Source organism: Mustela nivalis (assembly GCF_964662115.1).
Source record: "Mustela nivalis genome assembly, chromosome: 4".
NCBI lineage: Eukaryota > Metazoa > Chordata > Mammalia > Carnivora > Mustelidae > Mustela > Mustela nivalis.
The window spans coordinates 95925670-95941366 of NC_139023.1; the positions used below are offsets into that span (position 1 = coordinate 95925670).

Consider the following 15697-nt stretch of genomic DNA (forward strand, 5'->3'; position numbering starts at 1 on the left):
CCGAAGGATGCAGTATAGACTACCCAGACAGTACTACCTATTATATGTATTCACGTCCTCAATATTGCACTCTAGTAGTCTGTCTTCTCATCTGTTACCATGGATACATGATCCATGCTGTGGTCTAATACCATCCCTTCCATTTGTGTGCTGGATTATACTCCCTCTTGCCTTCTCAAGGGCAGTGCACCCACAGTTTTCCATTCTCTTTCCCCTGTATTATCATTTTCTCAATTTTCTTTTTAAAGATTTTATTTATTTATTTGACAGACAGAGATCACAAGTAGGCAGAGAGGCAGGCAGAGAGAGAGAAGGAAGCAGGCTCCCTGCTGAGCAGAGAGCCTGTTGTGGGTCTCGACCCTAGGACTCTGGGATCATGACCTGAGCCAAACGCAGAGGCTTTTTTTTTTTTTTTAAGATTTTATTTATTTATTTGACAGACAGAGAACACAAGTAGGCAGAGAGGCAGGCAGAGAGAGAGAGGGAAGCAGGCTCTCTGCTGAGCTTAGAGTCCGATGTGGGGTTCGATTCCAGGACCCTGAGATCATGACCCGAGCCAAAGGCAGAGGCTTTAACCCACTGAGCCACCCAGGCACCCCTCATTTCCCCATTTTAAAAAAAGATTTTATTTATTTATTTGACAGGGAGAGAGACACACACACAGGAGAGAGGGAACACAAGCAGGGGGAGTGCTAGAGGGAGAAGCAGGCTTCCCGCTGAGCAAGGAGCCCAATACGGGCTCAATCCCAGAACCCTGGGATCACGACCTGAGCTGAAGGCAGACGCTTAACGACTGAACCACCCAGGCACCCCATTTCCTCATTTTCTTCTCTAACTCTCCCATTGGTATTCTGTGACTTCTCCCATCTCTATAAACATATCCTGTATCTCTCTTAATTCCACTTCCCCCACTACCCACCACCCCATTTCTTTGTTCTCCACTGAAGCATACCTCCCACAGTATTCCATATGTTCTTTCTCCATTTCTTTTCCTCTCTTCTCACTTAAACTCTTCTGTTTGTGTAGATGCACCCTAAAGTAACCCCCGATGAACCACACCACTGTAGTTCCTTCTCCCTGATGGTGGGTAGAACTTGTGAGTTGCTTCTATCCAACAGACTCTTGATTAAGTGATGTTGCATAAAATTCACTCTGCTTCCTGGGAAGAAGGGAGATGATCTTCCGCTGGTCTTGAAGGAGTTCAGCTGATGAGATGGCCTGTGAGGGGATCACATGGCAGGAAGGCGCAAGGATCTCCAGGAGCTGAGATGGGCCTCCAGCTAACAGCTTGCAAAAAAGTGGAAATGTCAGTCCTACAACTGTAAGGAGATGAGTTTTGAAACAAGTTGGTAAACTTGGAAATGCACTCTTCCCCTGCCAAACCTCCAGATAAGATTATAGTCTGGCCAACCCCTTGATGGCAGCCTTGGGAGACATTGAACAGAGGACCAGCTAAGCTGTGCCCAGACTTCTGACCAACAAAAACTGTGAGATAATAAATGTGTATTGTGTTAAGCTGCTAAGTTGTGGTAATTAGTTATGCAGCAATAAAAAACAATTGTGTCTTTCCATTTGGGCATTCACCCCCAATATTCAACTATATGTGCTCACACCGAGGTTACTAGTAAATAGTTTAATTCACAGTACTCTTCTTATCTATAAGCAGTATTTGACACAATTGATCATGTTTTTCTTGATTCATTTTCTTCACTTAACCAAGAGGATTCTATCTCATTCTCTTTTTCTCTTTTAGAACCCCCACCACATGATGGTGGACCTCTCCTTCTTTCCCCTAAATCTCATATTCTTTCTTTTGTATTTTCCATCCCTTTATCTTTCTGCTGCATTTTGGCTGATCTCTTCACATTTACTTTGCATTTCAGTAATTCTTTCTTGAGTGATGCCTAGTTTGCTGTTTGACCTTTCTATTAAATGTTAAATATCAATGACTATATCTTTCATTTTCTATAAAGCCAATCTGGCTCATTTTTAATGCTTCTGGTCTTTTTTGTATTTATACAAACCTTAAAAATATATTTTTTAAAACACCCTAGCACTGGGTATTTATTGTTGCTTTTATACAAAATATAAATGAATAACAAATAAATAAATAAATGTGTAGCCACATTAAAGGGAATGATAACCAACACTTTCTGGGTAGTGATTGCCTCTCGCATAGAAGAGGAGGTGAAGATTAGGGAAAGGTCCATTGGAGTCTTCAACATTAGTATTACGTTTACTCTCTTAAGCCAGATGTTGGGTATATTAATGTTGGTATAAATAAATAACAATTTAAAGAGATTTTTAAAATGTAATTCTCTGTGAATTCTCCTCAGTTGAAATATTTCTCCTCTTTATGATATAGAACATGCATTGTTTCATAACCTTCCCTCCTCTCCTAGCCTGATGTTGCTAGCTTCATCTCATTCAATGGATAGCCTAGACTGTTGCCATCACAAAGAAAAGGGAGCTCCAACACATGCTTTATGCTTTTCATCAACTTCCTTCTTTATCACCTCCGATTTCCAATTTCTTCACCCATTGTTGTTTCCTCCTTTTTTTGTGTGTTGGTAGAGACACCCATATTTCTGTGTTAAGTCAACATCCTGACCTTTATTTCTGATTTTATCTTCTACTACCAGGGTTAACAAACATTTCCTATAAAGACCCAGATAGTGCATATCTTTGACTTTGTAGGACACAGACTCTGACACAACTGCTCATCTTTGCCATTGTAACACAAGGTCAGCCACCGATAATATGTAACTGAGTGAGTGTAGCCGTGTTCCAATTAAATTTGGAATGCTGGTGGCAGGGTCTGACCCAGGGGCCACAGTTTGCTGATCTCTATTCTGCAATATGCAGAAGGCCACTCTGTCAACCAGTTACTTGTTTTTGCTGTCAGCCATCTCTCCTCATCATCCTCAGGCCCTCAGCCAGGGCATATTCTATTTCTTCTTGATTTTTCTGTGGGATTTTACTTTGTTGACGGTTCCTTCTTACATTCTTCTCTGATTAGCTTAGTTGATACAAATTATAGTCTTTATCATCTCTATTCACCCATTCTTTGGATAATCCGTGGTAGTTCTTCTTTTTATGACCTTCTAGTTAAAAAAAATTGTGGACACTTAAAAATATATACAAAAGGAAAAAGACTTGTATAATGAAGCCCGATGTATCCTTAGGCCTCCTTCAACATTATCAAGAAAGAACCAAGTTTTTCTTACTTCCACCTTCACTTTTTTTTTTTTTGTCTTTAGTATTGTTTTAAGATATCACCTCACTAATTTTATCTAACACTCAGTAAACACTAAAAATCCCTCATTGTGTCCAAAGTGTTATTTTATCGTTGATTCATTGTCCCACTTTTGGTGATACAATTGGTTGAGGTAAAAGTAACATCAGCCTGACTCTTCCATTATAAAGCTCCTCATCAACTATTCCCCTAATAGTATTCACAGTTATCCATGATTTTTGCCCAGGTCCATTATTTCAATAAGGGATGTTTGGTGATTTCCTAATTCCATCATTCCTTCTATGTTCATTAGCTGGAATTCTTCTATAATGTTTTAGAGGAGGAAACTCCTTTGTATTTCTCCTTTACTCACATACACTAGCACCACATTCACAGTACTTCTGAAACCAGTGGTGTGGATTTTCTCCCCACACTAATTCTCTGACACCAGCTGGATGTCCTATCATTCAGTTCATGTCTAGGACACCCTACCTGGAATTAGCATCAGGTCCCACAGGCTAAGGGCTCAGTCTCCCAAGAATCCCTCACGTCCGACAGTAATTGCAGTCTTACTTCTTTTTTTTTTTTTTAAGAATTTTTATTTATTTATTTGACAGAGATCACAAGTAGGCAGAGAGGCAGGCAGAGAAAGAGGGGGAAGCAGACTCCCTGCTGAGCAGAGAGCCCGATGCGGGGCTCGATCCCAGGACCCTGAGATCATGACCTGAGCCGAAGGCAGCGGCTTAACCCACTGAGCCACCCAGGCGCCCCTGCAGTCTTACTTCTTATGGTGTTTCCTGTACTTCTTATGGAATGGCTGCTCATTGAGGTTCTAATGACCTCCTCCTCGGGTCTGATACTATGCTAGAGTGATTCGCAGGGGTCAGGGAAACACTAAGTTATTCACTAGTTTATTGTAAGAGGATACGATGAAAGAAATATAAGAACCTCAGCTGGGAGAGATGCATAGGGCAGGGTATGGGGGAGCGACACCGACAGAGCTTACTGCCCTCTGTGGCTGCACCTCCCTCCCAGGACCTCCATGTCGTTCAGCACCTGGGCAGCTCTCAGAATTGGTAATTCAGGGATTTTTACAGGGGCTCCATTATGTAGACATGATTAATCATTAATTCAATTGCTAGGCCTTCTCCCTTTCTAGGAGGATGGGAGGTGAGGCTGAACGTTTGAAGCTTCTGATCATGACGTGGTCTTGCTGGTGACCAGAAGGTATCTAGGAGCTCATCAAGTTTGCCTCATTAAAACAAAAGATACTCTTATCACTCAAGATTTCAAGGGATTTAGGAGCTAGTGCTCTTATCACTTTGGGAATTAGAAGGCTTTTAGACGCCTTATGCCAGAAACCAGGGTCAGACATCAATGTATTTATTTTTAATTTTTTTCACAAAGGATGCATAGGATTTGGATAGTAAGCAAATTTGTTTTGTTCCTTTTCTCAAATGGAAAAAGTTAAGTGCCTCACTGTTAATTATAATATTGCTGTTTAAAAAAAAAAAGATTTTATTTATTTATTTGACAAGGAAAGAGAGATCACAAGTAGACAGAGAGGCAGGCAGAGAGAGAGAGGGGCAGGCAGGCTCCCTGCCGCGCAGAGAGCCCAATGTGGGGCTCGATCCCAGGACCCTGAGATCATGACTTAAGCCAAAGGCAGAGGCTTAACCCACTGAGCCACTCAGGCGTCCCATGATATTGCTGTTTTGGTTTTTTTTTTTTTTTTTTTAAGTTTTAAAAATCCCTTTATCAGATTTAGAAAGCTTTCCTTTACGCTTAGTTTGCAGAGAGCTTTCTATCGTGAAATGATTTTCATTTTATTAAATGCCCTTTTTTTTGCATCTTTGGGAATGATACAAGTTTTCCTCTTTGTTAATAGGATGAAGTTTTTTCCATTTCTTTAAGAAACTTTTGTTGGTTTGGGTTGTTCAGGAAGCAGATGCCTGAAAGGGGTTAGACACATGAGATATTTGTTGGGAGACATAACTCTAAAGGCCAAGGGGTGGGAAGAGGGATATGCAGGTGCGGTACCAGTGAAAGGAGAGGGCAAAGGAGGACTGGGAAGGAAGAGAGTCAAACGGCAACAGAGTGTTAAGAAGGTTTTCCTCAGGCCACTGGGAAGATGACGTGTACAGCCACCTGTCTGAAGTATTCGGAGCCTGGATTTCCTGGCCTTTCTGAGTCACTGGCTGAGAGCATGCGGGGCTGTGGGGGGCGGTACATGACTTTACTGTGATCCGGAGGGCTCAGAGCTGGAGTGTGGGTCAACCGCAGCCCCACAGCAGGAGCTCTCTACGGTTCTCACCTCCACAGCCGCAGCTGTGGACGGACTTGCCCTGTAACCCAAACTGGGAAAGTTCTATCAAGTATGTAGAAACCGCACATACGGGGAGGTCTGAATCATACCAGATCAGCCACCAAGACTTGCTGAAGTAATACCTCAGAATGACGGAAAGTTAGACTGAATAGTGGAGGAGGGAAAGAGCGAAAATCAGCTACGTCCCCAAAGACTAACCTCGGTAAGGGAATACCTCACCAGTATCTTTTTTCTAAATTTCTTTTAAACAAGACTGTGGAAAAGCTGCTCCCCTCACGCGTGTGAAGAAGCAGATCTGTGTGGCGCAAGGAGTGGACTGTCACCTCTTACAACACACCATTCTTCCCTCAGACCTTTTGTAAATGTAAACGTACTAGAAACGTACTCCAAAAATAAAGAAATTCGTGGGAGGAGGATCTACATAGAACCTAGAACCTTGAAACCATAAAATAAAAGATGAATGAATTCAACTGTATAAAGTAAATTCTGCAAGGAAAAAAAAAATTCATACGAAGTTAAATGTCAGAAGACAAACAGAAAACAACAGGAACTCATATCACAATGTCCTGAACTCTCTCTCTTTTTTTTTAAAGAGTTCTTTTTTTAAAATTTTATTTATTTATTTGACAGAGAGAGATCACAAGTAGGCAGAGAGAGGGTGAAGCAGACTCCCTGCTGGGCAGAGAGTCCTATGTGGGGCTCAATTCCAGGACCCAGAGATCATGACCTGAGCTGAAGGCAGAGGCTTAACCCAGTGAGCCACCCAGGTGCCCTGTCCTGAACTCTTTAATATATATGGAAAACTCCTATATCGATAGGAAAAACACCCATAGTACCATCGTTGATAGATACTGACCAGAAAACTCCAAAATCTCAATGGCTTAAGCCACAAAAGTTTATTTCTCATCTGTTTTGTGTCCATGATGGGTCTGGTGGGGACTTTTTCAGGTTGCCCCCACTGTAGGGCTTAACGTTGATAAGGAGCTATCTCCTGACATATTCTGCTAGTTGTGGTGGAAGGAAAGTAACTCCACTTGCACTGGCAATTAAATAAGGGCCTGAAATTGATATTCAACAATTCGTCTCACATCATTGTCTAGAACTAATCCCATGGTCCTGCCTCAGCCACGCGGATGGACTGTGCCATACTGTGTGTGCCTGGAAAGAGGACAGGGCCCCACACAGGTAAGCAGCACTAAGCCTATCCCATCACACCGCCTGAAAGTCTATGAATTATTTGGTTTCTCCACTGAAGGTCTTGTCAGAGAAAGACGATGGCATATTTCATTACATTTCACATGCTGGTGATTAAAAAAGTAAAAAATTCCTTTCTTTCCAAAATTGGTTGTGACACCATTCTGATCAACAGAGTGAATCTGGGGATCTGTCAGATAGATGAGCCCTTTTCCATTACCAGTCACCCAACCTAAAAAAGAAATACATATGTCTGAGAATCAAATCCTTTATAAAGGTCAGTAAAGTATTTCAGAAAAATAAAATGTATTTACTTAGAGAGATACTTTAAAAACTTGGTTATACTGAAGTTTATGTTTAATAAGTTTCTGTTAAGGGATTTGGTATTGTGTATTCCAATTACTGGTTTAAGAAGTGAAACTGAACATTGGACAATTAAATTTGTCAAATATGACATACCTAGACCACCAATTTTCAAGGAATTAGAGAGCAAAAAATTGCACTTAGTTTAATTATGGAACATTTCATGATTCATAAGTTGCTTTATTGCTTAACCCATTAAGTCATCTGTTCATTTAGCAAGTATTTATTGAGCATACACACTATACAAGACACTGTTTTGAGTACTGGGGATTAAGCAATAAGTAAAAAATCACTATACTCATTGAGCTAACATTCTGGTGAAGTGGGACAGATTAATAAGCAATATAAATAAGTAAAATACATAATATGACAGAGAATGATGATAAATGCTATGGAAGGGGGATAGAGAAAATCTTAGAGAATGGTCATAGAATCATTACTACAAACAGTTATAAGAAACCTCATTTATCATTTAAATGAAGAGTATTGGTTAATAATTCCGGTAAATAAAATACTAGATGAACTGAAATAAAATTAAAATATAAATGCAGAGATTTTTTTTTTAAGTCAGATTCAAGTGCACAACTTTCTATTTCACAATGACCCCATTATGAAACCTAATGTCACACTTGTAATAAAGGTAAAGGCCTGAAGAAAAGAGCGAGTGGAAAGTCTTTCCACATATTAAAGCATGCAATATTAAAAAAACCTACATCATTCAAATATACTTAAATGAAATTTAAAAAATGGATTTGCTCTAGAGTTGAGCCCAGCAGAATGTGAGCCAGATCTCAAGGATTTTGTGACACTTTAGACCCTTGTAGGTGCTTTAGATGTTTTTTCCAGACATCATTTGCTACATGCAGTAAAATCAATTAATTGAATTATAAATAGCAGTCTATTTAGGCCCTGAACAGTCTATTAAATTAAATAATGACTGGAAGAGCTAGTTACAAGACCTCAGGTTTACATATGAATAACACTAAAAATATAAAAATCCCAATTTCACATACCTTGTAAATCGACTACAACATCTTTATGATTAGAATACTCATAGGAAAAATGGCCATAAGCCAATCCATATTCTGTGGCTTTGTATTCTGTTTTAACCACTTTTGTGTTATTTGATAGCTTCACAAATTCTCCCAGTATGTAAGGTTCCACACTGATACATCCCTTTATTGTCTTGCCTTCCAAAATCTGAAAAGTAGAAATGGGAGACCATAATGACTAGGAAGGCCACAGGCTTTGGGCTTGGGTAGACCTCATTTTGAACCTAGACTTTGCCGCTTAGGAACTCTGTTATTTCCAGAGGTTTTGGTCTGCTCATCGGTAAAGCAGATACTGTAATAATAATCACCTTTATAGCATTGTTAAAAAAAATTAAATGAGAAAAATGCATGTAAAGTGCCTAACATTTTATGTGGCATATAATGGAACCTAAAATAATTTTTATTCTTTTATTAAAATACTCACATAAAAATGAGGGCATGAAGTGACCTACTGTAGGGAACTAGCTTGTCATGGAGATAAATCATGGCCTGGAATGTTGGGCTGGAATAGCAGTTCAAACATTTGTGGGTATAATCTCTTTTGTCAAGTTGTTTCAAAGTTTAGAGTTGATGTGTTAAATGCCTGGCATAGTGCTTGACATAAAGAAAGTGAAAAATGGATGGTAGCTGTAATTGGTAGTAACAAAATGTGGGTCAAAAAAGGTCTTTGGCCAATGTAAAAAAAAAAAAAAAACCTCTTTAGGTATGAATGAGCCAAGGATCCAACATATTTGGAAAGGTAGGATATTCTTAACCCAAATAAGAGAAAAGTCAGTGGAGATGGATGGTTGTCTTTCTATATTTAAAGAGATAGCTTAGTGAAAACAGATTGGGCTCAATGACCCCAGAAAGTGGAGTTGCAATTCATAGGTAGAAATCAGACAAAGACACCTTTGGGTTAGATCTAAGAACTTCCTAACAAGTAGAATTGTTTGAAAGTGAAAAGGGAATAATTATTTTTCCTTACTAAAGGTGTTTAAACTATGACTTGGTAATTCCTTGGCTGCCAGGGGTGGGGACTAACAGATGTAAAACAGTGAATTCATGCATCAGGTTGTTGAGGGGATAATTTGTACTCCATATCATCTTTAGGGTCCTTCCTCTCTCTTTGAAAGTACAGCCAGTACACAAAGAAGGGATACTAAAAAAGCTCACTCGACCATGTGGGACCAGATACCAGACTTAACAGGGTGACTTGGAAGATCCAAATTATGTATTCAAGGTCTAGAAGGTCATAGTTCTTACACATCTCCCTAAGTAGATGAAGAAGATGAAGCAGTTGAGGGAGTCTGGTAACTGAGTTTATTAGACGTTACCAAATATGTACGTATAGACCTGTTGAACGAAACACTTGCCCTCTTTAATCTTACCAGTAATATTGTGGATGGGATATAGAATATCTGTGTTGGAATCTTTTGTTCATGAAGTCTCTTGTTAAATTCTGTCACGTAGTGCTGTGCGGTCATTTGCCGTTCCACATCAGTGAAGTGGTGCCACAGCCCCTTCTGCTCCTTATACTCTTTCCCAACATATCTATGACCAGAGGAAGAAACCATACAAAAGAAATGCAAAAGTGATCTTATCACAGAGGCAGAGAGCAGAGACGAAAGGAGAGATGCAAAAATTCTTGAAAGACATTACTCTTTCTCTACCTTGGACAGTCAATATTAACTATCCTTTCTTATTTCATGACTCAAATAATTCTGTAAGAGCCTCCTGAACATGAGAACATAATTCACGTTGGCTGATGGTGATGGCTAATGTTATGTGTTATCTTGACTTGGCCATAGGGTGTCCTGATATTTGATCAACCATAATTCTGGCTGTTTTGGGGAGGTTGTTTTGGGATAAATTTCACACTTAAATCAACAGACTAAGTAAAGCAGATTGCTCTGCCTCATGTGGATGGGCCTAATCTAATCAGTTGAAGGACAAAAAATAGAATGAAAAGAATGACCTTCTCCCAAGTGAAGAGAATTCCGCCTGTCACACTGCCTTTGAGCTGGGACACTGGTCTTTTCCTGCCTTTGGACTTGAACTGAAACATCAGCTCTTCCTGGTCTTGAGCCTGCTGGCCTTTGACCTGGAACTACACCATTAGCTCTCCTGGGTCTCCAGCTGGCCAACTGCAGAGCTTGAGGTTTCCTGGCCTCTATCAATACGCAAGCCAAATCCTGACAATAACTCTCTGTCTATATGTGTATATATATATATTCTTGGTTTTGTTTTCCTGAAGAACACTTTCTGATACACTGCTCCAGGACGATGGTGATTATAGAGCAAGTGTCCAGTTACTGTAGCAGTTGGCCATCCCCCCATGGTGAGTCTAGGGAGCCAGGATGGACACTGGGAAGTGCAGGCTCTGCAATCAGATCTTTTACTACCTGCACCATGGCCTTAAACAGGTCAGTTAGTCAATCTGAAGTCTTTCTCTATCCCTTTCTTTTGTGATTACTTCCTCTGTACAAATACTTGTTTCCATCATCACCTGTTATGTGTGTAGTCCTGTGCTAGTCCTGAACGTTTTGAAGAAAGTGTGACATAGGATTTGCATATTTCAAGGCCTTATGCATAGCTGGAGACAACATATGAGGGCAGTAAATGATTAAGTGTTGAAAGGAGCAAAACAGTAACTATCACACTTTACTGGAGTTTATACTTGCTATAAGTCAGTGTGAATTTATGAGGAATTTGCATGTGTCCAGAGTGACCTCCAAAAATCAAAGAGAATTGTCAGAGTTATAGACCTCAACTAGAGAAAATACTTCCAGAAATTACTGAGTCCACCACCAAAAAAAAAAAAAAAAAAAAGAAATCTTACCATTTGTAACGACGTGGATGGCACTAGAGGGTATTACACTAAGGGAAAGAAGTCAATCAGAGGGAGACAATTATCATATGATCTCACTGATATGAGGAATTTGAGAAACAAGACAGAGGATCATAGGGGAAGGGAGGGAAAAATGAAACAAGATGAAACCAGAAAGGGAGACAAACCATAAGAGACTCTTAATCTCAGGAAACAAACTGAGAGTTGCTGGAGGGGAGGGGCATGAGAGGGATGCGGTGGCTGGGTGATGGGCGCTGGGGAAGGTATGTGCTATGGTGAGTGCTATGAATTGTGTAAGACTGATGAATCACAGATCTGTACCCCTGAAACAAATAATACATTATATGTTAACAACAACAAAAAAAATTACTGAGTCCAATAGGATTATGAAATCCAAGTTGGCTGAAGCTTTGGCCATTCAGACCCCTGGGGTTCAGAAGGGAAATCTGAGGGGCACCTGGATTGCTCAGTTGGTTAAGTGTCCAACTCTTAATTTTGGCTCACATCGTGATCTCAGGGTCCTGAGATCAAGCCTGGTGATGGGCTCTGCACTCAATGCAGAATCAACTCGAGATATTCTCTCTCCCTCTTCCTCTGCCCTTTTCCCTGCTCACACACTCTCTCGAAAATAAATAAATAAAATCTTAAAAAAAAAAAAAAAAGACAACCAGACAGTGGAGGCTGCAGAGGAGGAACCTTTAAGGCATCAGAAAGCAGCCAGCAGAGGAGCAGCTGCTGTAACAGGGGTAATCCAGCGTCTCTGCTATGGACAGACCGGTCGCTCCACTTGCAGTAGCTTTGAATCCGTTCAGAACTTTGAGCAAACCATGGTACTGGAACCGTTCCCAAACATTCTATCAGAGGACCTCCAGCCCTAAGTACAGGATCATCCATCTGGGGACAGAGGTCCATTCTTTCTGGCATCTTTTGCCATTTTGTTGGGATCATTTTTCTTCAGTAAGGATTTGTTAGCAGTAAACTCTTTTTTCTTTGACAGCTTTTAAGATTATTTCTTTATCCTTGGTGTTCTAAAGTTTCACTGCTATGTAGCTAGAAGTAGATTTATGATTGTCTGTCTGCCTTCCTTCCTAGTTTCTTCCCTCCTTTTCTTATTTAGGATTTACTATGACTCCTGTATTTGAAGATTAATGTGTTTTGGCAATTCTGGGAAATTATCAGGTAGTATCTATTTAGATAGTAATTCTTTTCTATTTGATCTGTTATCTTTTTCGGACCAGATATTTGTTGGATCCTCTCTTTTCATCTTTCACATTTCTTATTCTCTCTTTCATTTCCCATTTCAGATCCTCTATGACACATCCTGCTGTATTAATTTCTTAGGGATACTATAACCAAGAGCCATAAATTGAGTGACTTAAACAACAGAAATGGATTCTCTCACAGTTCTGGAGCCTGGAAGTCCAAGAACAAGATGTCGGCAGGGCCATGTTCCCTCTGAAGCCACTAGAGAAGGATGTTCTCCAGTCCTCCCTCCTGGCTTCTGGTGGTTTCTGCTCTGTGGCAACATAACTACAATCTGACATGCATTCTCCTTGTGCAGGTCTAGCTCCAAATTTCCTTTTTATAAGAATACCAGTCAGAGTGGATGAGTGGCCCACCCTATTCCAAAATGACCTCATCTTATCTAATTATATCTGCAATGACTCTCTTTCAATAAGATCACAGTCTGAAGTACTATGACTTCAACATATGAATTTGAGGTGGGAGGTACAGAGCTGTTAAAAAACTCATTCAGCCCATAACAAACGGGTTCATTGCTTGGATGTGTGATGTGGGGCAAGTTTCTTAACATCTTTATGCCTCAGTTCCCTCATCTGTAAAATGGTGATAATAAATCTTGTCTCATAGTGTTTTGTGATGATCAATTAAATTAGTATATAAATCAGTTAAAATAAGGCTTGACATATATACTTGGTAAGTAGATGTACTTGTTCCTATTATTATTATTATTATTATCATTATCATCAACAACCTTTCAAGAAATATACTTCCATTGTTTAAGAATCACCCAATTTCTCACTCTCTCTCATTTCTTCTCTTCCTATTTATTTCTCACATTATTTGGATTTGGATAAAGAACAGGGTCCACCTTAAAACTCTTGGCTTATAGGTCTTCTTAAATCCACAGATGATGTAAAATTAGGCCTCAAACCTAATGGGGACCACTTGTGGTGACTATTTCTCAGGTGAGGGCACAGACTCTGACACAACTGCTCATCTTTGCCATTGTAACACAAGGTCAGCCACCGATAATATGTAACTGAGTGAGTGTAGCCGTGTTCCAATTAAATTTGGAATGCTGGTGGCAGGGTCTGACCCAGGGGCCACAGTTTGCTGATCTCTATTCTGCAATATGCAGAAGGCCACTCTGTCAACCAGTTACTTGTTTTTGCTGTCAGCCATCTCTCCTCATCATCCTCAGGCCCTCAGCCAGGGCATATTCTATTTCTTCTTGATTTTTCTGTGGGATTTTACTTTGTTGACGGTTCCTTCTTACATTCTTCTCTGATTAGCTTAGTTGATACAAATTATAGTCTTTATCATCTCTATTCACCCATTCTTTGGATAATCCGTGGTAGTTCTTCTTTTTATGACCTTCTAGTTAAAAAAAATTGTGGACACTTAAAAATATATACAAAAGGAAAAAGACTTGTATAATGAAGCCCGATGTATCCTTAGGCCTCCTTCAACATTATCAAGAAAGAACCAAGTTTTTCTTACTTCCACCTTCACTTTTTTTTTTTTTGTCTTTAGTATTGTTTTAAGATATCACCTCACTAATTTTATCTAACACTCAGTAAACACTAAAAATCCCTCATTGTGTCCAAAGTGTTATTTTATCGTTGATTCATTGTCCCACTTTTGGTGATACAATTGGTTGAGGTAAAAGTAACATCAGCCTGACTCTTCCATTATAAAGCTCCTCATCAACTATTCCCCTAATAGTATTCACAGTTATCCATGATTTTTGCCCAGGTCCATTATTTCAATAAGGGATGTTTGGTGATTTCCTAATTCCATCATTCCTTCTATGTTCATTAGCTGGAATTCTTCTATAATGTTTTAGAGGAGGAAACTCCTTTGTATTTCTCCTTTACTCACATACACTAGCACCACATTCACAGTACTTCTGAAACCAGTGGTGTGGATTTTCTCCCCACACTAATTCTCTGACACCAGCTGGATGTCCTATCATTCAGTTCATGTCTAGGACACCCTACCTGGAATTAGCATCAGGTCCCACAGGCTAAGGGCTCAGTCTCCCAAGAATCCCTCACGTCCGACAGTAATTGCAGTCTTACTTCTTTTTTTTTTTTTTAAGAATTTTTATTTATTTATTTGACAGAGATCACAAGTAGGCAGAGAGGCAGGCAGAGAAAGAGGGGGAAGCAGACTCCCTGCTGAGCAGAGAGCCCGATGCGGGGCTCGATCCCAGGACCCTGAGATCATGACCTGAGCCGAAGGCAGCGGCTTAACCCACTGAGCCACCCAGGCGCCCCTGCAGTCTTACTTCTTATGGTGTTTCCTGTACTTCTTATGGAATGGCTGCTCATTGAGGTTCTAATGACCTCCTCCTCGGGTCTGATACTATGCTAGAGTGATTCGCAGGGGTCAGGGAAACACTAAGTTATTCACTAGTTTATTGTAAGAGGATACGATGAAAGAAATATAAGAACCTCAGCTGGGAGAGATGCATAGGGCAGGGTATGGGGGAGCGACACCGACAGAGCTTACTGCCCTCTGTGGCTGCACCTCCCTCCCAGGACCTCCATGTCGTTCAGCACCTGGGCAGCTCTCAGAATTGGTAATTCAGGGATTTTTACAGGGGCTCCATTATGTAGACATGATTAATCATTAATTCAATTGCTAGGCCTTCTCCCTTTCTAGGAGGATGGGAGGTGAGGCTGAACGTTTGAAGCTTCTGATCATGACGTGGTCTTGCTGGTGACCAGAAGGTATCTAGGAGCTCATCAAGTTTGCCTCATTAAAACAAAAGATACTCTTATCACTCAAGATTTCAAGGGATTTAGGAGCTAGTGCTCTTATCACTTTGGGAATTAGAAGGCTTTTAGACGCCTTATGCCAGAAACCAGGGTCAGACATCAATGTATTTATTTTTAATTTTTTTCACAAAGGATGCATAGGATTTGGATAGTAAGCAAATTTGTTTTGTTCCTTTTCTCAAATGGAAAAAGTTAAGTGCCTCACTGTTAATTATAATATTGCTGTTTAAAAAAAAAAAGATTTTATTTATTTATTTGACAAGGAAAGAGAGATCACAAGTAGACAGAGAGGCAGGCAGAGAGAGAGAGGGGCAGGCAGGCTCCCTGCCGCGCAGAGAGCCCAATGTGGGGCTCGATCCCAGGACCCTGAGATCATGACTTAAGCCAAAGGCAGAGGCTTAACCCACTGAGCCACTCAGGCGTCCCATGATATTGCTGTTTTGGTTTTTTTTTTTTTTTTTAAAGTTTTAAAAATCCCTTTATCAGATTTAGAAAGCTTTCCTTTACGCTTAGTTTGCAGAGAGCTTTCTATCGTGAAATGATTTTCATTTTATTAAATGCCCTTTTTTTTGCATCTTTGGGAATGATACAAGTTTTCCTCTTTGTTAATAGGATGAAGTTTTTTCCATTTCTTTAAGAAACTTTTGTTGGTTTGGGTTGTTCAGGAAGCAG

At 40.1% G+C, this 15697-nt stretch overlaps 1 protein-coding gene across 1 annotated transcript; it reads right to left on the reverse strand.

Moving 5' to 3' along the window:
- Positions 1–6434: 6434 nt before the first annotated feature.
- On the reverse strand, positions 6435–9865 carry LOC309863307 (alpha-protein kinase 1-like). Its single transcript, XM_082728012.1, has 3 exons — positions 9541–9865; positions 8132–8318; positions 6435–6987 (listed from the first exon to the last, which is right to left on the reverse strand). The coding sequence occupies exons 1-3, from the start codon at positions 9724–9726 to the stop codon at positions 6788–6790; spliced, it is 573 nt and encodes a 190-aa protein (XP_082584138.1). The 5' UTR covers positions 9727–9865; the 3' UTR covers positions 6435–6787.
- Positions 9866–15697: the final 5832 nt, after the last annotated feature.

Coding starts and splice junctions, on each gene's coding strand:
- LOC309863307 (XM_082728012.1), bottom strand. CDS start 9,726: ATGGTTTCTTCCTCTGGTCATAGATATGTTGGGAAAGAGTATAAGGAG. Junction 8,319..9,540: donor TCCCATCCACAATATTACTG/GTAAGATTAAAG, acceptor TCTACTTTTCAG/ATTTTGGAAGGCAAGACAAT. Junction 6,988..8,131: donor TGTTGTAGTCGATTTACAAG/GTATGTGAAATT, acceptor TTTCTTTTTTAG/GTTGGGTGACTGGTAATGGA.